The sequence below is a fragment of the Chenopodium album genome, chromosome 19 (assembly GCF_948465745.1).
Source record: "Chenopodium album chromosome 19, dcCheAlbu1.1, whole genome shotgun sequence".
Lineage (NCBI taxonomy): Eukaryota > Viridiplantae > Streptophyta > Magnoliopsida > Caryophyllales > Amaranthaceae > Chenopodium > Chenopodium album.
Window position 1 is genome coordinate 1,364,618 of NC_137852.1, and position 24,419 is coordinate 1,389,036.

The 24,419-nt window shown below is 33.9% G+C and overlaps 2 protein-coding genes and 1 long non-coding RNA gene across 3 annotated transcripts; 1 reads left to right on the forward strand and 2 right to left on the reverse strand.

Annotated features, from left to right (window-relative positions):
• Positions 1-1,512: 1,512 nt before the first annotated feature.
• Positions 1,513-2,311, reverse strand: LOC145595897 (uncharacterized). Its single transcript, XR_014103036.1, has 2 exons — positions 2,075-2,311; positions 1,513-1,749 (listed from the first exon to the last, which is right to left on the reverse strand). It is a non-coding gene; the product is annotated as an uncharacterized LOC145595897 (long non-coding RNA).
• A 3,950-nt stretch (positions 2,312-6,261) lies between these two features.
• Positions 6,262-16,007, forward strand: LOC145594554 (uncharacterized). The gene is made up of 13 exons (XM_081650870.1): positions 6,262-6,432; positions 6,584-6,748; positions 7,495-7,593; positions 7,708-7,833; positions 7,932-8,000; positions 8,072-8,168; positions 8,273-8,375; positions 10,595-10,781; positions 11,889-12,002; positions 12,809-12,940; positions 13,043-13,123; positions 13,664-13,780; positions 15,757-16,007. Exons 1-13 carry the CDS (start codon positions 6,331-6,333, stop codon positions 15,868-15,870), a joined length of 1,506 nt encoding a protein of 501 aa, XP_081506996.1. The 5' UTR covers positions 6,262-6,330; the 3' UTR covers positions 15,871-16,007.
• A 346-nt stretch (positions 16,008-16,353) lies between these two features.
• Positions 16,354-20,877, reverse strand: LOC145594768 (phosphoglucan phosphatase LSF2, chloroplastic-like). The gene is made up of 5 exons (XM_081651103.1): positions 20,518-20,877; positions 18,581-18,786; positions 18,301-18,471; positions 17,878-18,101; positions 16,354-16,693 (listed from the first exon to the last, which is right to left on the reverse strand). The coding sequence occupies exons 1-4, from the start codon at positions 20,780-20,782 to the stop codon at positions 17,898-17,900; spliced, it is 846 nt and encodes a 281-aa protein (XP_081507229.1). The 5' UTR covers positions 20,783-20,877; the 3' UTR covers positions 16,354-16,693; positions 17,878-17,897.
• Between the last annotated feature and the right edge of the window lie 3,542 nt (positions 20,878-24,419).

A 24,419-nucleotide genomic window follows, 5' to 3' on the forward strand; every position in this document is an offset into this window, starting at 1 on the left:
AATCTGGATAGATGTTGAATTTGATAATAATGTGACAAAGGTTGAAGATGATGTTCTTTATAAGATAGTGTTATTTTCATTTCTTTAATCTTTACAATTCTATAACATGTTTTTTTCACTTTAACTAAATGTTCTTTTCATTTTAGCTAAATGTTCTTTACATCTCTATACAATATTCTTTCCGTTTTTTTTGAACGGATGCACCATGCGCATGGTACATCCGCCTCCACGAACCACTAATTGCTTTTAGATTAATACGGAGTATCATAGATTTATATTCGTGTCTATCTCCTCTACTCTCACAAATTGATACATTTGTTTTCGTGCCAGTTTATCAAAAACTTTTATTACTTGAAAAGTAAAAGAAAAATATTAAATTATAAGAGGAGATGTTTGCAACTTATTTATCTCATCGAAGTATTATATGAATCCACAAATTCTTGATTAAGGCGGACTTTCGTTAGGTTATTGTAAGACGGATTAAAGTTAATCTAAAAATATTTTTTTAAGGGAAACTAAAAGTATTTAAAGTTACCTTACATAGTACAAGTACAAAATAAAGTTACCATTTTCCTAACATAAATTTTACCCTTATAAAATACTTATAATGTACTTAATGAAGTATTAAATTAATCATATTAGCATTAGTAGCATGTATCCATTAGAAATTACACATTAAAATACAATCAAACATTCAAACGTGCACCAAAAAAATAAAATACAATCAAACTCATTTCAAAATTTAAAGTTTCACCTGCAATCATTAATGACATTTTCGTAATTTCACAATTTTTCTATCTTTTCCCAGTTTTTTTAACTTTTAAGGTAATTTCATTTACAATATGACTGATTTCATTTACTTTTACTTACTATTCATAAACTTTTTTGAAATGAAACTGGAAATCACTTTGTAAAGTTGAAATATTATGAAAATGACATTAATGACACGGGAAGCATGTGGACAGTCCGATTAACATTATCTAAGGGCGGCCTAGATTAGTTCCTAGTTCTTATTTTAGCTTTGGTTCTCATTATAACGAGGTTATATATATATTCTTTTGTTTTTTTTTTAACAAATTATTTGTGATTATATGTATGCGTGATTAGTGAGTGAGTATGATTTTCCTAGGAAAAACAGGTAATTTATTAATGGGATTAAAAAATATCAAACCCCCCCCCCCCCAAAAAAAAAAAAAAAAAAAAAAAAAAAAACTACCTGCCTATATGGCCTAATTACTAGGGCTGGCAATCGGATCAGGTCGGGTCGGGTTCGTGTTCGGGTCAGCTAATTTCGGGTCAGCTACCCCCAACCCGGACCTGATCCATTTAAGTTTTCGGGTTGAAAAACTTGACCTGACCTGATATTTTCGGGTTTCAGGTCAACCCGAAAATGACCTGATTTGACCTGAAACGTTTTATTTGGGTATTAATCATGTTGTTAAATTCGGGTTGGGTCAACCCGGCCAACCCGATAATGTTCATTTAACATGATATTTCAGTCTTTCTGACAAGTACTCCGGAAATCTTAAAATTTAATCCCAAACAAAATAACTTATAGATTACAAACAAGTCAAATTAATGAATTACAAATCGTATTTTAAATGCTAAAATGAATTTTAAGAACAATCTTCCATCTCTTTGTTTTGTCCTCCATTATGGAAATGTGGAATCAATCTCCTATTCTCCTCCTCTCTGAATCTCTAAAATCTGACTCTTCGAAAGTTAAATGATTTTAGTTGCTGTAATTTGCTGCCATTTAAAAAATACAAACAACATTAGCATGAAAATAAATTGACATGAACAACAACAAAAGACAATAGATCAGAAATTATATGAACAACAAGAGAAAATTAACAATAGAAATTACTCAAATCAGCATGAATAAATTATATAATAATACGAAATACAAAACTTAAAAACAAAAATTAACAACAACAATCGCATAAAAACATGGACAACAAAAATTAACAACAGAAATTAACATTAACAATCGAATATTAGCATGCACTGATGAACAACCCGTATTTTTTAGAAACAATTAAATACATGTAAAATAATGATGAAACAAAAGTACCTTGTAAATTGATGAAGGAGAAGAACGAGTAGAAGAGAGTGACTCACAATTTACAAAGGAGATTTGATTGTTTGAATTCTTGAGTTGAAGAAAGATGAATGAAAAATTGATTTAGGAGAGAGAATCAGAGAAAGGGTTGAAACGGCTGAGAGATTGTGATGATCTTAGGGTTTTTGCTTTTAATAGGAGGCTGGTATTGGGCTTGGGCTGAATTCTTTAAGTTTTTTTTTTTTTTTTTTTTTTTTTTTTTTCCGGGTTAAATGGGTCATATTCGGGTTGAAATATTCAACCTTAACCTAACCCATTTAATTTTCAGGTCGGGTTCGTGTCGACCCATTTAAGTTTTCGGGTTGAAAACCTCAACCCTAACCCGTTATTTTCGTGTCGGGTTCGGGTCGGGTTTTCGGGTCGGGTCAGTTTTTGCCAGCCCTACTAATTACATAGTTTTTTTTAAAAACGCATTTATTTAATAGGGAGAAAACGATATAAATGTATTGCTCAATCAAAATACCCTTTGCTTAAATCCATAGTCGATTATCTAAATTTAAAATACTCATTTGCTTAATAGACTCTTATCATATGGTATTCTGTATTACATTTTCGCAAATACATGAAGTAAGAAAACAATTATATATTTTAATTAAATTGTGTGTGGCACAAGACTTAAACTAGTTTTGAACACTGTTGATGATAAAAAATACATTGCTAAATCATGCTCATCAAGATTCTATATATTATTCATCTCCCTCATTAGATTGTTACCAAATGTATTCAAATTATATTTTGCTCTAGCAAATCCTAAGCAAGTCAAATTCATTCCTTTAGGTGGAATCCAAAAATGATAAGAGAGCTAAATCCTTGTAGAGTAGAAATTCTTTATAAATACACAACCACGTCTATCAACAATGGAGATGGATTAGTCAAAGATGTTTTGGTGTCAAACATCATAGTCGTAGGGAAAACTTTGGTTCAGAATGAGACAAATTAAAGAAGCTCGACAAAAAGGTAAGGAAGATAAGGATCGGAAGGGGAGAGCGGGCGAAGTCATGGGTTACATTTGAGATTATTTTTATGTGTATATGTATAATTTGGAACAATATATGTTTGCTGCTTAGATTACAAAGCTAAGAATACAATAACATATAAGAACACTTCACACGAAGAAAAAAAAAAAAACTATTGGTGTATAGTATCATGTATTTTATACACACCAAGAGCCCTATATATATTTTTAATCCTAGAACGTTAAACAAATTTATATTATATATTAAATTTATAAGTCATATATTATATATTTATATTATTACATATAAATATTAAATGTGAATATTAAATGTAAATTTGTTTGACACATAAATATGTGTATATGTGTAATTTAAACTGATAGGTTTTATTAAATTATGTAGTGCAACGAGGTTCCATAGCCGCACTTGAAGCCTGCTACTTCGTATAGATCGAGTTGGGGACGTATCTGCACCAAGGTATAACTTCATGAATTCTAACCCAAACAAAGACGGTGATGAACTAGAGAAGTAAAATTTCGTTGATCTTATATATGACACCACCTCATATTACATTGATCGAGATATTCTATATAATAAGAATAAGGAAGCCAGTTAACTCTTATGAAAACCATGACTTGGCACCACATCGAGTAGAATTGAAGCATCACCTAGTATTGTTTCACACGTTACTTCTTGGCAATAAACAGATCAAATTAAAGGATTGGGATTTGGGAAGCAGAGCGATTATAGTATGGGAAGTCACTTAGATCAAAACATGAGTCGCAAGGAAGGGCTTTGGAGCAAGTAGTATACTATTGTCGTCAACTAATAAAGAGCTCAGTTGTGAGCATGCATGTATGAGTAAAAATGTGTTGTTTCTACCTACTCCTACCACTATCACTAGTGAGTGATGAGAGATTGGGTGTACATCAAATTAAATGGGTTTTTGGGGGGAAATATGTTGAAGTGTTTGATTATTGTTATTGGATGCTATTTAGTATACAACCGGGTTGAAAAAATGTTGGTTTTTTGTTATAAGGATTTGATATTTTGGGTGAAGATATGGAGGGTTTGAGAATGTGACAAAGTATTTTGAAAAGGGGTGAGGAATGGGAGAGTGGATAAAGTCATTAGTTAAATGTTTGGTACTTAGATTACAAAGCTAAGTATACAATATTGCAAATAACATATAGGAGATGGGACCACTTCTCACGAAAAAAAACTCTTGGTGTGGTGTGTGTAGTATGGTATCATGTATCGTATACACACGAGTCTTCTATACTTTAATTATAGAATAATTTATATTATATATTGTATTACATGTAAATATTATGTGTAAATATATTAAACTGATAGATTTTTTTTGAATCATGCAGTGCAACAAGGTTCCATAGCTGCGCTTGAAGTCTGCTACTCCCGGAGAAGATCCAATGAAAGAGTTGGAGACATACCTACACTAAAGGGTACGAACTCTATGAATCCTTACCCTAACAAAGATAGTGATGAGTTAACTCTCATGACACCTCTCATGCTACACTAATCAAGATATTCTATATATGACACCTCTCATGCTACACTAATCAAGATATTCTATATACGGAGTAGTAGGAACAAGGAGGCATGGTTAACTCTCATGAAAATCATGACTTGGAACCACATCGAGCAGAAGCATCAACTAGTGTCATTTCACAAGTCACTTCTTGACAAGAAACTCAAAGGATGGGAAAGAAGAACTCTTACAATATGGGAAGCCGCTTTGATTAAAGCAGAGTCGAAAGGAAGAACTTAGAGCCAAGTAAGGCCACTACTAGTGTCAACTAAGAGCTCAGATGTGAGCATGTATGGATGAAAATGTGTCGTTTCTACAATTCCTACCACCCTCACTAGCTAGTGAATGATGGGAGATTGGGTGTGTATCAAGATGGATTTTTGAAGAGGAATGTGTTGAAGTGTTTGATTATTGTAATTGGATGATTTGTCGTTGTGTAATATACATTCGGGTTTTAAAAAATATTGATTTTTTGTTATAAGGGTTTAATATTTTGGATGAAGATAAGAAGGGTTTTAATGCAACAAAGTAGTTCGAAAAAAGGGTGAGGAAGTCGAGGAAGGGAAAAGCGGACAAAGTCATGGATTAGGAGCAATAAAGGTTTAGTACTTAGGGCCTGTTCATATTTACTTAATTTCAGTTCAGTTCAGTTCAGTTCAACTCCAATCAGTTCAGTTAAGTTCAGTTCAGTTCAGTTCAGTTCAATTCAGCTCCTAATTTCCTTCTCTCATAAAATATTCATTTCAGCTTAATTCAGTTCAGTTCAGTTCAGTTCAGCTCGGTTCAGTAAATGTGAACAGGCCCTTAGATTATAAAGCTAATATCTTTGTTGCCTTGGTATGGATTGAATTGATTTCATTCGGCTTGATTTGGTTGATTGTTTGACTTGATGATAAAGATGATGATGACGTTGATGTTGATGAAATGCATGGACGAATACGGCTCCCTTTAAATCCCAAACACGAGTATCATTTTATGCCAACATACTACAAAAAACAATAGAGTATGGTTAAAGTAAGCTTTATAACTTCATATCCGTTCTTTTGCTAAGTAACGTATAAAATTTATAAAACGGGGATATGTAATAGAAAAGAAAACGGTTATGTGAATTAACCCTTCACTTTTCCCTATGAAAGCCAATTAAAATTTTATAGCAAAAGAAAATTGTTGTCTTAGATAACAATTCTTTTCTCCGAGGGTTTTTTTTTCTTTTTTTTTTTCATAAATTAATTTTGATGCGCGGGGGTTTTCATATCTAAATTGCTAGCCATCAAAGATTGCCAGATTGGAATTGTAGAAGGAAGAATGTCATTTTGAAATTTTAAGTTTAAAATTGTAAAAGGAAGAATACCAGATTGAAATTTTTGTATCAATGCCAAATTGAATTTGAAATTGTAAAAGGAAGAACGGGATTAAGTATGATTTTTTTTTTTTTTTTTTTAAGCAAAGTTGAGTCTGAGTTGAGATTACTCGAGTCAAGTTGAGTTCGAATCGAGACAACTCAAGTTGAGTTTTTTTTTTTTTTTTTTTTGAAAAGTTGCTCAACTTGATTGATTAATGATTAGCACCCCCTAATTGGGAGTTTGGGACAATTGAATTTGGGCTTGTAAACAGTTTTAGTTTGTAGTTTTAAGGACAAAATCCAAATACACTCTCCAACCAACCACTCTTCCCTGAGCTTCAATCTCGAGGAGAGAGAAACAATGGCTGATCGTCGGCGATTTGCAGCAATTTTGTCGGCAGTCGTCGACGTCAAACCTCACGAAATCTCCGCGCTTCTTCACTCCGCTGGATCTTTCTTCTTCGTATGCAATTTCTCCCTTTTTTTCTTTTAATTATTCAGTAATGTTTGTGATCTCATTTTCCGCCATTGTTATTGATTTTGACGATTGAAATTGACTGTTAATTATTTGATTTTGATTTTAATTTTAATTTTAATTTTGTTGAATTGGACAGATTTTGAGTGCGTACTTTGTGGTATTACCATTGCGAGATGAAGGAGCAATATCATTAGGGTTGTCGAATCTTCCTGAGCTTTTTATTGGATCTTTGCTTCTTACTTTGATTGCTGCTCCTCTTTCTACATTGCTCTTTTCGTTGCCGAATCTATCCAAAGGCAGGGTATTGTCTTTTCGTTATGTTGTCATCTTGTTTTGTTTAACTTATTGTTCCCGAACTTAACTTATCTGGACTTATTTTCGCCAAATTTTATATATGTCAACTTATTGGTCCCGAACTTTGAATGATGAACTTATTTTTCTTGAAATAAGTGAAAATAGGATGCTGAGAAGACTCCGAGTTGAAGTAGCATAATGTTGTTGTGTGTAGAATCAAGGGTTGATTGAAAAAGGTCTTATTATTTTAGGAATCATGGGTTATTTGAAAAAGTTCTTATTGTTGTGTGTAGAATCAAGGGTTGATTGAAAAAGTTTTAATTATGTTGTTGGATTGGGGGATCTTTTATCTTGTTATGATGATGTGACAAGTGATAATAAATTATGAAACATTATTGAGTAATGAAATGATACAATCTAATCTAATCCAATGTTGGTGGAGTTATTGATTAGAGACAGAGTTCTTGTGTAATAGTAGGCATTAATTTCACAGTTTTACGTTGCAACTTGCAAATCCGATATCAACTGTGATGGAAGTAGCCTTTTTGCTGAACCATTCAGTGTTAACTTAAAAATACTGGTGGTTCTAGTAAAATGACGACCTGCTAGTTTAGTTGTAGAAAGTCTTGATTCATGTTACTTGGTGTAAAGTTCGTGTTACATGCTGTCTATCTGAGTTTAAAGCTTGTATTGACACTGCACAAATATAGTTGTCTCTGTGCGATTATTCATAGATAAATTTTAAAATTTCAGGCACTGGTGTTGATACACAGATTTTTTAGCTTGTCACTTGTCGTATTCTTTGTTTTTTGGCATACTTCAACAAATGAATCTTCCACATCCAGTAATAAGGTGAGATAAGTAATTCATTACGAGCAAATATTTATGAATGCAGTCTGCTTTAATGTTGGGGGTTCTGTTTCTTAGTTTTTACTAGTTCTTAATGCTTCCCGTTTTGGCACTCAGGATTCAGTTGTTGTGCATTCAGAACATGATCAAAATGTCGGCGGGGAGCATTCCAATGTTATGCACTCTAGTTGGGATGACCTCTCATTATATTACATATCAGTGAGAATTGGTTTATTCCTTTGGGTATGGTTATGTCCTTCAGCTTGAAATGAATTGCTTGCTTCAGTATTTGATATTTTACGATTCTTATTTGGGTATGATTTCTTCTTTGCTTATTAAAGATTGCTCTGTTGAATTTGATAACTATCTCCTCAACGTGGGCGAGAGTAATCGATGTTATGGATAGCGAGGTTAGTTAATATCCTCCTGTTAAGTGATGGATGCAGGCTTTTGTGAGAATTTAACTTGGATTTTTATCCAGTCAGGTTCAAGACTGTTTGGGTTTATTGGTGCGGGTGCTACACTTGGTCAGCTGTTCGGATCATTGTTTGCAACTGGAATGGCTTGGCTGGGATCTTGTATGTTATTGTCTTGTTATGACTTCAATACTTGCTATGGATATTATTTTTTCTTTTTTAATAGTTTTTGTTTTGACACAGACCTTGATCTCTGTTGCTTTCAGTTTTACTCCTAGTAGCTGCTTTTCTAATGGAACTAGCTGCACAGTCTTCTAAAGGAATTAGTCAAGACACACCCCATATTTCTGAGGAAGACACTCCGATGATGTAAGATAGAGTTCTGGGTTTCTTTTTCTTTTGTTAATCCCTTGTCTTTTTGCAACGGTTCTAGATGAATTAACTAGACCAATTCAAGATGAGGTTCCATGGTGTATGCTGTTCGCAGATGATATCGTTTTGGTGGATGAGACTAAGGATGGGGTTAATGTCAAGTTGGAGCAATGGAGGCAAAGGTTGGAATCTAGAGGGTTTAAGCTAAGTCGGAGTAAGACTGAATATTTGGTATGTCGTTTTGGCACTCAGAGGGGGACAAGCAATGAAGTGGTGAGTTTGGATGGAAAGGATTTGACCATGAGTGAATGTTTTAAGTACCTAGGGTCGATCATCCAGAAGAATGGTGACATTGATCAAGACGTGACCCACAGGATTAAGTCAGGGTGGCTTAAATGGAGAGCGGCCACGGGAGTGTTATGCGACCGCAGCATTCCCTTAAAGTTGAAGGGAAAATTCTACAGGACTGCCATAAGACCAGTGTTGCTCTATGGTACAGAATGTTGGGCTTCTAAGAAAGAGCATATTAAAAAGATGGAGGTTACGGAAATGCGCATGTTAAGGTGGATGTGTGGAAACACTTTAAGAGATAGAATCAGAAATGAGGTTATTCGCAAGAAAGTAGGTGTGGCGGGCATTGTAGATAAATTAAGGGAAAATCGTCTGCGTTGGTTTGGACATGTAAGACGGAGACCCGAGGGTGCACCGGTGCGAAGAGTGGAAGAGTGGGACCATGGAGGGATTAAACGAGGAAGAGGGAGACCAAAGATGACTTGGTTGGAAGGAGTGAGGAAGGATATGAAGTGCATGGATTTACGTGAGGATGAAGTTTTGGATCGTAAGGGATGGAGGAGAAAGATTTATGTTGATGACTACACGGAATAATCAAATTTGGTTCATGTTAGCCGACCCCACTTTTGGGATTAAGGCTTTGATTGATTGATTGATTGATTGATTGATTGTTAATCCCTTGTCTGAAACTTAATGACTATAATGGTATGATCTAGCTAAGTTTTATGGTTACAAAGCCCTATGCCTTTGAATGAACTCAGGGTAAGAGATAATAGAAGTTGATTGTGGCCTTTTACAATAAATGAATTGATAGGGCTAAGAGAAAACGATGGTTAGTTGGATGTGCAATGTTACAAGGAGAGATAAAATGAGCAATGAAATGATTTGAGACAAGGGAATATTATCTTATTTGAAGGGATTGTTCTATAATTTAAGAATTTTAAGATATGGATGCCCAATGTCACATCAGTCCTAAATTTAATTGATTTCCAATAGTTGGTCAGTCAATTCCTGGTAGACTTTTCTGAGCACCTGTTTACAAAGAGTATTGAGAATTCAGTTAGGCTTTATGCAGGGTTATCTGGCCTATAGAATGCGGGTAATTGCTAATGGTCTAAGTAAGGAAACTACACGCGTTTGGACTTTGAAGATAATCTATCTCTTTGTTTAGAAATTGGTTATATTTGTGTGAAAACATAATATGACTTTTTTTTTTTCAATTTTAATTTGATGTGTTTGAGCTCTCTTTGGAAGAATAAGTTTTCTGCAATATTTCCATGGTAATATGACTAGTTAAAATAATATTTGCGTGCTCACTCTCAAAGCAATAAACTTCTAATTCTTCAGATCCTCTCACTCTCTATGATAATAAGGGTTTGGGGAAGCTTATGAAGAAATAATGTTTTATGTAAGTGTATATAGCTTGTATTGTACTTCTTAATATGGCCTCTACGCTGACTCTAATATTTCTGCCACAGTCAGAGGCATATAAATTGAATGTAACCATGTTTGGAATAGTGCACAAGGATTGTAGTATGGCTAGTTTTATGTACATAGAGCTATTATTGTTTGAACTTGTTTGAATTTTCTGGAGATATTTTGGGTAGCATTAGTCTTAGAGAACTTGAATTTAGATGTGTACCAAATCAATACTCTTTCTTTTGTTGAAGCTAAATTATTTATCTAGAGGCATAAACACATGTATCCTGGATAATTTTCAGGTAGCATCAGTTTTTGAGAAAATGCATTTACGTCTGTATCCACTCGATTCTGCTTTAGGATTTGATTAATTCAGTGAGAAGCATAAACACATCTTTTTCCAGATAATGTTCTGCCTGTTGATCTATATGATTTAAGAGGAGGATAACTCCTAATTGAAATATTCAGTATTTCAGAATCTTATTATTTTGACTTGCTGTTAACAGTAAACTGGATGAAGAACAAAGTGGAGCAATAAAGCTAACATCAACGCCGAAGGGATCTTCTCCAGAAAAACCTCAACTTTTGGCTTTGTTGGATGGCTTTAGGCTTATACTCTCCTCATCTTATTTGATCTATGTATCACTGTATCTATGGCTGAGTGCTGTTGTCTCATCATTCTTTTACTTCCAGGTAAGATAGCTTATGTTTAATGGCAGTTTGGTTGTGTGTTGTGCAAGGATATTTTGAATTTTGTTTCTGTGTGGAAGATGTTATGGTGCTTAGCGACAACTTTGCAATCAAAACTGCCCATATTTGGTGGGAATCACTTTCTGAAATCCACCACTGTTGTTGATATTTATTCGCTTGTCAGTAAGTATAGGATGATGATGAGAAAAGACATTAGAACATGAAGCCTGTAAACACATCTAAGCTGCTTGAGCAGTCACAATACTATGTGGAAATTTTCATTACCCTTTTGGGCGCTTCTGTTGTATTTGACCAATACATCATTGCTAATTAAGTGTTTGACATGAGTGCTAGGTTAACCCTCGCCGGGGTGTATGTATGTGGTATCCACCTTGTGATTGTGAGGTCCTTTAACCCCACTTGAATTTGGATAATTTTGGAGATTGACCTCATAATCCCTTAAATTTTTGTAATTCTTTTATCCAATAATTTTTTTCTTTATCTGAACTTGACATCAGCCACGTGCATAGGGCCTCATTATGTTGGGCAATGAGGTTTCCTCTAATGACTGAGATTTATTGAGAAAGTTGATCCTTGTTAAGTGGAAGACTAACTGTATTTCTAAAAGGCAGAGAGGGACCAGGAGAATTGCAGTTGACTGGGCTGTCTTAATAGAGTACTAGACTTGCAAATTTTCAATAACAGTGAAATTATGATACCATTATTAGAGGTTTTCATATCTGACCTGTAGAGAGATGACCCTTTGTCCGATATCGTTTATTGTGCATTGAATGATCACTATTTCTGCTTGACTGATGTTGTTCAGATGCTTACGTGTATCCTCATTGTCCTTCATGTATTACAGGTTGCTTTCATAAGGTTTAAGGATTAACCTAGTAGTAAAGTCAGTATCAGAGTTACTAATGCTAAGTTAAAAGTATGGTACATTTTGTCTTTGGATGGGCCATATCCTTGTCTTAGTTTGGGTTGAGACACCTTTATCTCTGATCTACGAGCCTTATGTTTGGTTTTCTTTTTACTATCAATTATATTTCTCGTTAACTAAGTCACATTAATTTTTGCTTATTATGTTATTTACTGCTGTTTCAGAAAGTTTCTATTATTGCCCTGACAACATCAAGTGCTGCTGGTAGAATGAAATTATTTGCGGAGATCAATAGCTTTATTGCCCTTTTTATATTTTCAGGGCAAATCACCTTAACGGTATGCTATGCTAATTTATGAAGTGGCAAAATGAGATGCATATTGTGGAGATTTTCAATTTTAATTTCGAATTTGTGATTCGATCACTATTTTAAAGTATAATACAAAATAGCAGTTTTCTAATTTTGGAGGTGTAGGCCTTGCTTCGCATATGTTTGCAACTTCATTATTAACCTTATGCTGAGACTTTAGGCCTCTGTTCTGGATGCACCTCAAGTCTTTTATCTACACCTTTGCATTTCTATATTCCTAATTTGATCTCTTATTAAAAGTATAATTATATATTCATCTATGCCAAAGAGGGTCATGTCAAGGTGGAGTTGATTCACATTTCACATGACACTGACCTAGTTCTGCTTATGTGTTGATCATATATTCGTCTTTGATGTGTTCTGTTACATTTAGCTAGGGGCGAGGCTTTCTCTCCGGCCTTTAATTAGCTACCTATACCTTAAATAATTTTCTACAATGTCATCAAAAGTTGCATCCTTCCCCAAATAGATGTCCCACTATTAAGTTTTATATCTACCAAATCATGCCTCTTCTTTGATGTCCCACGATTCAGTTTATAATGCTGTAAAATGATTGTCTGTTCCTATTATGGAAAAATTTTAAATTGTTTTTTAGTTTCCTAACCGCTAAGTTCTTATATATATAAGCCTTTAACCTCCTTTTGGTGAAAAAAAATAGCCCAGCAAGTTCTAGGTGTTGTTTTATAAGTGACGCTCTTATTTGCTATAGCAACTTCGCATATCTGCAGGTTATTGGTATTGCTAATGCAAATGATTTTGTGTTCACTATAACAGGGTCGCATACTTACTATTGCTGGTGTCACTGTTGCTATTAGCTCTGCTCCCTTAGCTGCTTTATTCAATTTAGTTGCTATATCTGCATGGCCAACTTGGATTGTCGTCGGTGTTTGTGAAACCCTGAGGAAGGTTTGTTTTGTATAATTTGCTCTATATAGCTCCACATATAGAAACTTAATTTTAAAGGGGTACTAATGAATAAGTCATCGCTTCACATTCTCCCTTCTACAGGTTGTTATGTATGTTGTAACTAGGCCAGGAAGGGAACTCCTGTTTACTGTTGTTTCACAGGAGGAAAAATACAAAGCCAAGGTACGCATAATTTCTGCATTGAACATGACCTTAAAAATCATACTTTCTCTACCTTATGCTATTAATCAATGTTATAGATATACTTCCTCCGTTTCTTTTTACTTGCAACACAGCCTTGTGGCACGTGTTTTGAGGTCGGGTTTATGTAATGTAAACGGATAAATTATTCATTATAATTTTTACAAATGATACTTAACCCTGATCTAATCTTCGTGTAAAAATTATATTGATAAAATCGCTCGTTTACCCTCACTAATCATCTTCTAAAACTGCGTGCCTAAAAGGTGTGTTGCAAGTAAAAGAAAACAGAGGAAGTAATAGGCTATGTAAGAAGAGTATGACTCCACCTATAAATTTTTACTGTGAAAATCTAGACATGAAAATCTCTCGAGGTTCCAACCCCTCATTTTCTTTGAAAAAATCTTCCTCATTTTTGGCCCTTTTCCTTGCTGTCCTTTCAAAATCTGTCACAACACATAGAACTTGCTGGGCTATTTTTTTGGTCTACTGACTACCTTTCTCCTTAAAATAATGATTCAGGTGTGCATAGATGTAATTGTGCAAAGGCTTGGAGATGCCACTGCAGCAGGGATGTTCAAGCTGTTTTTTGGATCTTTTGAGGGGAAAACATCAACAATATCACTCTACGCCCTTCCTGTAAGTCTTAATCTGCTTGTTTATGATGTTTTAGAGGCAAATTTGAAAAGAAGCATGCTGTGGTTCCTTCTAATAAAAAGTTTAGGTCTGCACCCCAAAAAAGAAAGGTTTAGGTTAGCAATAAGGTTTGGAATTTAATTGAAAGGGGGAAAAAGTCGACAGTATGTACAAGGATTTTTTCTCTTCAAAGTAAATTTACAGCAGTCTGAAATTGATATCTGTGAATCCGTTTGAAGTCCATGTTATTGATGCTTATTATTCAGGCCTTAGATTGGGTATCTTACTACAGTATTTGCTTGCAATAGAGAACTGCTTATTACTGTTGTTAGGCTGAAATTTTTGAAAAGGAGTTAAGAGGTTTTTTCGTCCCCTTTTTGCTGCCCTTGCTCTCTAAAGACTCAGTTTCTATCTTTATCCCTTTGCATTGCTGAATTATTTCAGTTCATTCTAGGGAAGATGCCTGTATCCCAGCTCATCTTAACACATTTTTAGTACATTGATAATTGTCACAAATTCCGCTAGGTGACCTGATAAAACTCTGGCTTTGATTTTAACTTATCCACACCTCTTGTAATTCTTAGCTCCATCCCCATTAATAAGACACTTTTGGTTGAAGGTCATTTGTAACGAATTGGGTTGAAGTACCATCTGATTCTTCTTTATGAAATATATTATCCTTACCAAGCCTCTAGATAGTATTTTCAGTTAGCATTGAGGGTAATATGGACAAAATGTAAGTTTAAAAGAAAATTTAAAAGTGGACTATTGGTTACAAAAATGCAATACTCTTACAATTGTAAGCTTGCTTTAAATTTTCATCCCTGATCCACCTTAAGTTGATTGAACCTTGAAACCCTTGATGAACTTGAGGTGATATAGCTCTGTAGCTGACCAGTCGCTTGACTATTTATGTCATATATCTAGGTTGTCAACTATAAGATTAAACAGTTGGCATAAAAATATTTAATGTGTCCTGCCAACTGCTTAACCTTATTGTTATCAAAACCCTTTGGACTGGAAGATGGCTAGATTTACAAGCTCACTGTGTGTGCTCTTACACATCGCTTGTTCCCACTCACAGGAGGCCTCCTGCCTCTGCAATGACTGATCACATTATTTGCTGTAGTTTTTTTATGCCCTTTTATTCAAACATATGAGACTCCGGCACAAACTTTTTTGTGGGTTGATGTGTGCCTACGTTATCTCACCTGTTGGATTCAAAATTTGCTGGATAGCATAAGTTGCAAGTATTCTGCTCTTAACTTACTCCAGCTATCTAGTTACTACCTCCGTTTCAATTTATTTGCAATGATGTGACATTTACCAAAATCTAGGTGAAATTTGTTTGTAAGTGGTAAATGGAGAGAGAAAAATAAAGTTGCATGTGATGAGGAGAGAAATAGAAAGAAATGACAAGTAAAAAAGGAAAGAGAACATTTGATAATTTGTAATATGCATTTATGGTAAATGCTACAAATAAATTGAGACGGAGGTAGTATGTAATTTTTTTGGGTTAGTACTTAAAACCCCTAGAAATTTCCCTAAAGTGAAACACTATCTTCCGCTCTTGAGGAACATTATTTGAGTAATTTTTACTTTCACCCAGCGATAACTTTGCCCAAAACTACTCTCCAGATAACTTATTAATGTGAATAGAGGCTGAGGAGAAAACCCTCTGCATCCTTGTAGGAAATAGCTTAGGATTAATGACAGGGATAGTCTTTTCTTTCATTATTGTTATGGAATAATCCCTTATCCAGTTATTCTTTTGACTTATTATTTACCAAATTACCAGCATCTGTGATGTGGGAGTCACCCTCTCCATACGAGAAAAGTTATTGAGTGAGGCAGCCTTTTGCTCCTACTAGTCAACTAGTGGTTGTTCTGAGATGATCATTTTGTTTCTATAACATGTTTTCCTTTTTGCCTTCTCCCGCACTGATTAGAATAACTTATTTCTGTTTGTGTGAACATAGGTATGTTTATTGTGGATACTTACAGCATTACACTTGGGAAATCGACGAGAACAACTGGTAAAGCTTCAGGCTCGTACTGTAACCTCAGATTGTTGTGAAGATGATCTCAGATGACACATCCTCATCTGCTGTAGAGTTGTAGATCGAACTTAGCTTTAATGCGATCACTGAAAATTTTGTATACAAATTCTTGTAGACTACTTTTAATACAATGGAAGAAAAGATCCAAAGTTAAGCAGGAAAAAAAAAACCATACAACTATTTGTTTTTCATCCAATAATATAGTGTATCTTTTGTTGGTCCGGTATCAATTGTATATTTTACAAGAGATTAGGTTTTGTAACCACCTTAAGATGATTAACATAAAGAGATTATGACACAAGCTCCTGTAAAATTATTCACATTCAAAACCCCATGGCTTATGCGCGATCTCAATTTGTAACGACAAAAAAAATACTCGTATAAAGCATGGTTTTGCAAAAACTAGAAGACCATATATCTACGAAGAACAAGATACCATGAATACATCACAACTCTTCATCCTTTTAGTATTAGGAACTTTCATCCATTCATCACTGCAAGGTACATTTCGCATTAGACACAAAGAAGGGATGAACTTTATTGATTTCTTGCCTATTTATATTACACCTTTCCAACATTATATGATAAACAATGACTAACAGGATACAGATAGATATTACACAGTTCCACTTCCATATGTATTCAGATTGGTGGAGCTCCACTGCACTGTAACAATGTTGGTGTAATGGCTATAGAGGACCACCATACCATTTCCTCAGCCACCTGATAAGGCAAGTTATTTTTATGATGATTCCACGGTATTACTTTACTTTTTCAACGAGTAGTCTTATGATGAATATACAGAATCACTCTTGACTTTCTAGCACGCTCTTGCAGCTACGTGCCTTTGCCATTCCTGAAACCGACCAACAATATATTCAAAATCTACAAGAATATGAAACAAGAATCTGAATGATAACATAAGTGTTTTATGTGAAGACATTAGCACTCGTTATACCAGCCATATATATGTACTTGCAGTGTAATCCATACCATATTTTAACCTGTTTGATAGCTTAGTCCGTTTCAAATAGAGGCAATTGATCAATTCTTTGGTTTAGGATATTACTAGATTAAATCAAATTGATTAAATTTATTCTCTGCTTCTGCCTGAATATACAGTCACAGCATTTCAAGGATTAAATTAGCAATAGGCTCTCAATAATAACAACGGTAAGGCAGCATAGAAATGGCACCTCCAACCCCAGCCACGTGCAGAAGCATTAGTTTAATATTTATGTTGAGCACTTCCATAGGGCAGAGATGGAGCTTTAGAACTTGGTCCTGCTCCTGCTTAGGCAAGGTATGGTTTATTTTTTTTTTTTTTTTTGATGAAGAGAGCCTTTAAATTCATAACGTATATATGAATAATCAAGCATATATTCATGCGTCTGAAAAATTAGCTTGCGTAATTTTGCTTAATGCCTCATCCAGAAACATTTTATAAATGCATTACCTTTCAAACTGACCAGGCTAATATTTCTAGCTATCAGACAAGGAAACATTAGTCATCATTGGGTCTAATAAGGAAACCATCATTTCCTCAGTTTCATACTTGTATAAGTCATAGAGCACGACCCTTTGACACTTTCTTCTGGATAGCATAATGCCAATTGCCAAGACTAGTCAAAAGAGCCGCAGCCATGAACACCATTTCACATTGAATATTTTGTTTCTAAGTTCTCCTTTCTTATTTCCCTTTTCCCTTGTTCTTTATTTTCATTATGCTCTTTTGGGAGGAGTGGTGGAGAAAGAGATGAAAAGTGACTGACCAGTCTCATGTATAAAGCTCTATCAATCTAAACACTAGCCTAAAAAGCTGGTTATCTTGTTATAACCTAAACCCAAGCTGTGGACTGAGCATTTGAGCACAAAGTAACCAGATCACAGCCCTGAATGAATGGCACTTGCTCAGTTCAATTGTAACAAACACGACAATCACATGTTGCCAAAGTTTCTGGACTCACAATTAAGCAATTGTACTTCAAAGAAAAGACTCCAAAACAATCTATCTTGAGCATATATAAGTGTGAAAGATACCGTGTCACCGCATGTCTGGTTCATGTTCCACGAAGGGCACGTACACGTTCCTGAATCAGCTTCCTTTCCCAATCTGATACATCCTCAAAAGCATGCTCCGGAAGATTCTCAAATGGCTCCTTCCAAGGGTCATTTTTAGCAAGATCATAAGTAGCTCCGCGTATTGCTTTTTTGTTGGGTCCACAAGGTCTTTTTGATGTAAGTTCATCATATGCCTCTTTCAGCTGCTCCACAACCATGCAACAACAACAGATAATTTATTACAAAATCTTAGCAAGCTACTAAACTAAACAAATTCCCCATCATCACTATTACAAGACAGAAAATTTTGAATTATGATCTTGTTTTATCTTATGGGTCACTTTATAGTTCAAACATTAGACAATTTTACTAAGGCAACAAAGTCTGAAGTTGAGTACTTACATTCATGCCACAAAACCAGAACATATAAGTGATTGCAACAGCAGGGGCTCTCCCAAGTCCAGCAGTACAATGAACATATACCCTTCCTTTCCCCTCTGATATGGCCCACTCCAATGATGAAACAGCTCTGGGCAACATGGTTCTCAGCGAATCTGGATCAAAATCTTTAGCCTAGTAATATATAAGATAAAAGAGTCAAGTAGACTAAAAGAGAGTATTTCGCCTCCCCTACCAATTCACAAGATATACAAGAGAGGAGCTGAGGATAGGAATTTCTTACAGGCTTTCTCATATGACATATCCCAACATGTTCACATTGTTTCAATATGGAGTCAAAGTCAATCCCCCAATATTCAATGTCCTTGTCCTGTTGCAGGTTCAAAATGTATGCTACATTTTCATTTAGCTTCAGGTGATCAATATCTTCTGGTTTTTGAGGCTGTGAGCCCACAATTAAGTTATCAAGTATCAAAGTGTAGTTCATTCCTAAACAACCAAACATAGATATGCAATTATGTTACCATCTCTTATTAAATTCAAGTAAACAGTAGCTAGAAACTTTTTTTTTTAGCAAGTGAAACAAATCCATTACAAGAAATTGTAATTGTACATCATTGGCCGAAGCACTGGACCATACCATATTGAATAACAAAATATTCTTCCAAAAGCATAGATGCGGTATCATTCTCATAAGTCAACAAACTCAGTGGCATACAGACATCATGGTGATAATGTCTATTGGGAACAATACAGTTGGAGACAGGTTTTTATTTAGCAATGTTGATAATACATGTTTCACTTCCTTATTGCTTCTATACAAAGTCTTTTCATGATATACTAACGAAATGTCGTGACATACATCATACGTTTTACCTTAGCAAGGAAGTGATATTGGTTTTAGGTAATTTAATAATGCAGAAATGTACTGACTTTCCACAAAGTTTCTATCAATTGGGGCGGTACCTCAAATAATTTATCTTGGGACGCGTTTAATTTGGCAGTTACTGGTTAAATTCCATTGGATGGTTTAACTTTTATTTACATCGGAAGCACATTTCAATATCACATAACGGCACATAAAGTTTCACAACTTAATGAGTCTTCCACTTAGGGCCTGTTCTCATTGACTGAACTCAGCTGAACTGAACTGAACTCAGCTGAACTGAACTGAACTGAAATGAAATGAATATTTTATAAGAGAAGGAAATTAGGAGCTGAACTGAACTGAATTGAGTTGAACTCAGCTGAGCTGAGCTCAGCTGAACTGAATTGAATTGAATTTCAACGTAAGAGAACAGGCCCTTATTTGAAGAGATGTTATTAAATTATCTATGGTTAACCTCATATAGACAATTGCTTTTGAACCCCCCTTCCCTGTCTTTTCACCTTTAATTTGCTTTTTGTTGAAAGGTTAATGAACCAATTAGTCCTCAACGCTAATTGAATTCTTTATGCCAATATGATAAGCATGATCAATTAAACTAATATGATCATAAAGTAGCTTTCTTTGCCCCAAAGCTCAAACATAATCAATTAAATGAAGTATAAAAGAAAAAAGAAAGCCACGCTACATGTATATAGTATATCAACACAATCAAAATCAATGTCAATATCAACCCAAATGCCTTCAAAGAGGTTCCCAACATTGATAGACGTTGGTTTCAACTGACCCTTAATTTTAATGGCAACAAACAATGCAATATGAAGTACTCCATTCATTATACTTCATATAATTAGTACAAATTACACTATCAACGTGACTATTTTAAAAACGGGGTAAGTAACTATTAAGTGCAAACACATCCATTAATTATCTTCATAAGGTCCAATGTAATTCAAAGCCAAAAAGTAATTAACTTTGGTTCCATTAGAAAGTCATACCAATACATCATAAGGCAAAAGGTTCTAAGAGCTGGCAATGAGAAATTATTCTAACCCCACTTAACAATTTGATCATAAGACATTAATCAATTAAATCACCCCACCAATGAAGCTGAAGAAATACAAATCAAAGTTAATGCTTCTACTTTTCTAATCTATGATTAAAAAATTAACAATAAAACCCAATGAATCTGAATTTTCATCAACTCTTTATTAATTTAACAAGCACCCAGATCAAATTTGGGCAAATCAAATCATATCAAACCCATAATTGATAATCTTAATAATAACATGATTATACAAAAATTAAACCAAGATATAAAATTAGAAACTGACCAAGTTCATGATGATACTCATATGGGTTCCTCATCATATTCTTCATGGCAATATTATACTCCTCCATCCTACTTTTCTTGGGAATTGTGATGGAACTACTTGAGGGTTTTTCTTCATTCTCATTACCAGATAATTTGCAGCAAATCCCAGATTTTACAGTGGCAGGAAAACTGAAATTGGTGATTAATTTTTTGCTTTTGATGCCATTTTCAAGTGAAAATTTTGTGGGTAACAAAGATAACCAAGTTTTTCCAAGAGCTTCCATTCCACTCTCACTCTACTAGTCTACTGTAGATCTTCTGGGAAGAAAAGTTTTCTTTTTTTCTTGTTTTTTTGGCCTCTTTTTCCAGACTTTACGTGATCCAAAATTGTAAATTGGACCTGGTCAATTGGTGGTTTGGTTCAGATCAGTGAATATAGTTCAATAGATAGCCAACCTTCAAAAGGAATTGGGCTTTGTTGTGCAATGTTTTCAATTGTGCCTTTGTCACCCATTTGGGGTATTTGGCATTAGGACTTTAGGTCATTAGGTGTAGTATTTTGCTTTAGCAAGTTAGCATTGTAGGGAAACATCGGGTTCCCAATATTATTGTGTCTAAAGACGGTTCTTTTTCGGTATTTCAAAACGAATATCAGAAGAAAAAAAAATTTATGAGTTTAGATCTAGAACCAGTATTATTGTGATCGTTTGGCCTTGAGACTCACAAGTAGCCAATAGATTCGTGGTTTTGTAATTGAGTATTCAATGAAATATATTCACATGTTGGGTAGGTTGATATATAATTTTTTTGTAAGTACTATTCACGTAGTTTTCTACTACTAAAGTGTACCTTAACCTCGGACATATTTAATGCTAAAATGAATATCCTACGAGGCTACAATGGTTAATTTGAGTTACAAAAACAAGATTGCTTATTCATGATCAATGTAGTCACTTCACACACTATAACCAAAAGTCAATAAAATAAAGCTATCCTAATAACAACAAGGGTTTTTTGTTTTTAAATTTTGGTTGAAAAAATAGCTTTCTAAACCTATTAAAAGGTCTTTATTCTTCTTAAACCCACTTTTATTGTTTAACCGCATTACCAAAAGTAAGAGCAATACAAATTTCAAATAGTGTGAGAGATTTGAACTTGTAGGCTTATCATACACAAACCCTTAGATTTAATCACTAGGCCAAGACCTCGTCAATTTATATGTTTGTACTTGTAGTTACTCAATATATTAAGTGAGGAGTTCGAAAAAAGAGATTGGTATCACAATATAACACATTGATTTTTGACAAACAATTAGGGACCACTTGTTGGTTTAATTTTTTGAGTATGTTTAATGAAACCCCTACATAAAAGGATGGTATCGACAAAAAATAAGAAAAAGTTTGTATAGAACTATAGATCATATTCTAGGTTTTTAGGAACCACGTGTTAGCTTAATTCACGTGTGTATTTTTTTTTTTTTTTTTGGGTGCAATTAATTCATGTGTATATAGAATTAAATTAAATGCAATTTACATAGAAGAACATTCTTAACAGATTAATCCTAACAAACCAAAAAGTGATATCCATATCAATTACCAAGCATACCCTAAATTATCTTTCCATAAAGGAAAAATAGAGAATCAATCTTAGAGTAGTCAGTTCATACTAGAAATTTTTTAGAGGACATAGACTTGCAATAATTATTAAAAGATCAGAGTGACTTTTCTATTTTGAATAACTCCCCCAACCTATCACGTTAAATTAATGATAAAAATGTCTTGATCTACCTAGAAATATCACAAATTAAAGTTGATAAATACCTTCCAAACAAATATAAAAAAGAAAGCACAAAAGCATGTAGAAACAAAAGTTAAAAATCAAAGTTCCAACTAATAAGTGAAGTACTTGCTTGAAACCCCAAAGCTAGAGATGCAAAAGTAATGTGAAGATAATTGTTGGACATAAAATGTGGGCACCAAGTCCAAGTAATCAATAATCTTGGGACAACAAGAATTGCAAAGAATTTGTTCTCTCTTCCTCTAAAACTAAACGTGTCATCAAATTTTATTCTCCAAAATTTAGATCAAATTATTTTACAAGTAAGCAGAATATAACTGTCCTTTTCTTTTCTTTTCATTTTTTTTCCCTTCCTATTCATTCTTTCTCATCTACATGACTACATCAAGAACAATTGTATGAATCCAAATAATGCAGTATACTCTATCAACTCTTGTACCTTTTTCTCATCTATCTATCTAGTGAACATATAAAGGTTAGATATTTATATATTTACACATAACAAATATTATATACTTCGTAATTTGTAAGCTATGAGAAGGGTGACGGATTGAGCTAAATGCAAGTACATGCCTTCTATTTTTGAGGTTAGGGGTTCGATTAATCATATACATTCATTCGTTTTTGAACATGCCACCCGTGTTGGCAACTGTGACCGTCAAATCTAATGAAAGCTCGATGTATACTACTACCTACTAAAATATGATGTACCTAAAAGATTATTGATTTTGATGATTATCCTAAAGATATTTTATCAATTGGTATTTGTAAAACATGCATTAGTATTATCATTATTATGAACATTTGACCCTAACATTAAAAATCATTAAGAATGAACCCAAAAAAAAAAAAAAAAAAAAAAGTACATGAAACACATCTATCGATTTATACAAGTGGGAATCTGGCTAGGTACAATTTAAGCTAGTGTTATTCTAGAAAAGTGGCAAGCAGCAAAGAATCTTCATGAAAAACTACGTGTCGCAGTTAAGGCTCTTCAATCAAAAGGATTATTCTTTTGATCAATAATACACTTGATTGATGATAGATTATTTAGATATTAATGAAACATTAATTAGTGCCAAGTACGATTAGCTACCAATATAGGCTACAAGTTATCCTTATGTTATGTACCAATGTACATACCCAAATTCCCCAAAACAAATTAAAATAAGGGAATAATCGATATTGAATATTGTTTGGTAGGTCATTTTTGAACGATTAGTACAGTTTAAGCTCTTATTTAGTTGCCATACATGTGGCTGATTTGTCTAAGATGTTTGATTATTTGAAAATTATTAATGCTATTAGAGTATATTCCTATGCAATATATTACTTCCTAGTCAATAGGTGATTTGATTATGAAGAATTTTGGACAACAAGTGTTGTGATGTTATTTTTATGCTTGATCTTTTTTTTTTTCTTTTTTTTTTTTTTTTGCATAAAAATTATCAGGAAAATGATCTAAATTAGCTTATATTCACATCTATAATAATATTTTGAAAATTTATAATTAAGGAATTTATTATAATTCTGAGTAAGTAATCATGTTTTCATAGAAGCAGATTCAATAATATATCGACATATTAACAACAGGTATCCGTTAGTCACTTTAAACGTCAACATGAATAATTAATTATTATCTACAAAACATTAAATGACTTACTACAATGAATGGGAAGGAGTAAGATAATAATAAAATTGAAAGGATTTGATAGGTACCTATTAAGAGATCACAGATCGTAGCGTGGTCTAGGTCCTTAGCTTTCAAATTGAATGCGAAGGAGGGAACATTATTAGTTGTGGTAGGTGATGAGTAAGATTAGTTGAGTTGCATAAATTGCAAGAAATTGAAGCAATATAGGAGGTCCATTAATTAGTCCAGAAAGTTTGGATAGGATACGAAACATGTGATTGCTGCATTATTATACTTACCACTTTTCACATCTTTAATTTCATTAATTAGAGTAGATCATACAAACCATATTGTATACTGTATTTCATTTGAGTAAAATTACTCATTTACAGTCCGTTTATTATTGTCTACATTTTTCAAAAGTTCAAATTTAATTTGTTTAAATCTGATTGAACCTGATTAATATTGAGATTAACTTATGTTTACACCTA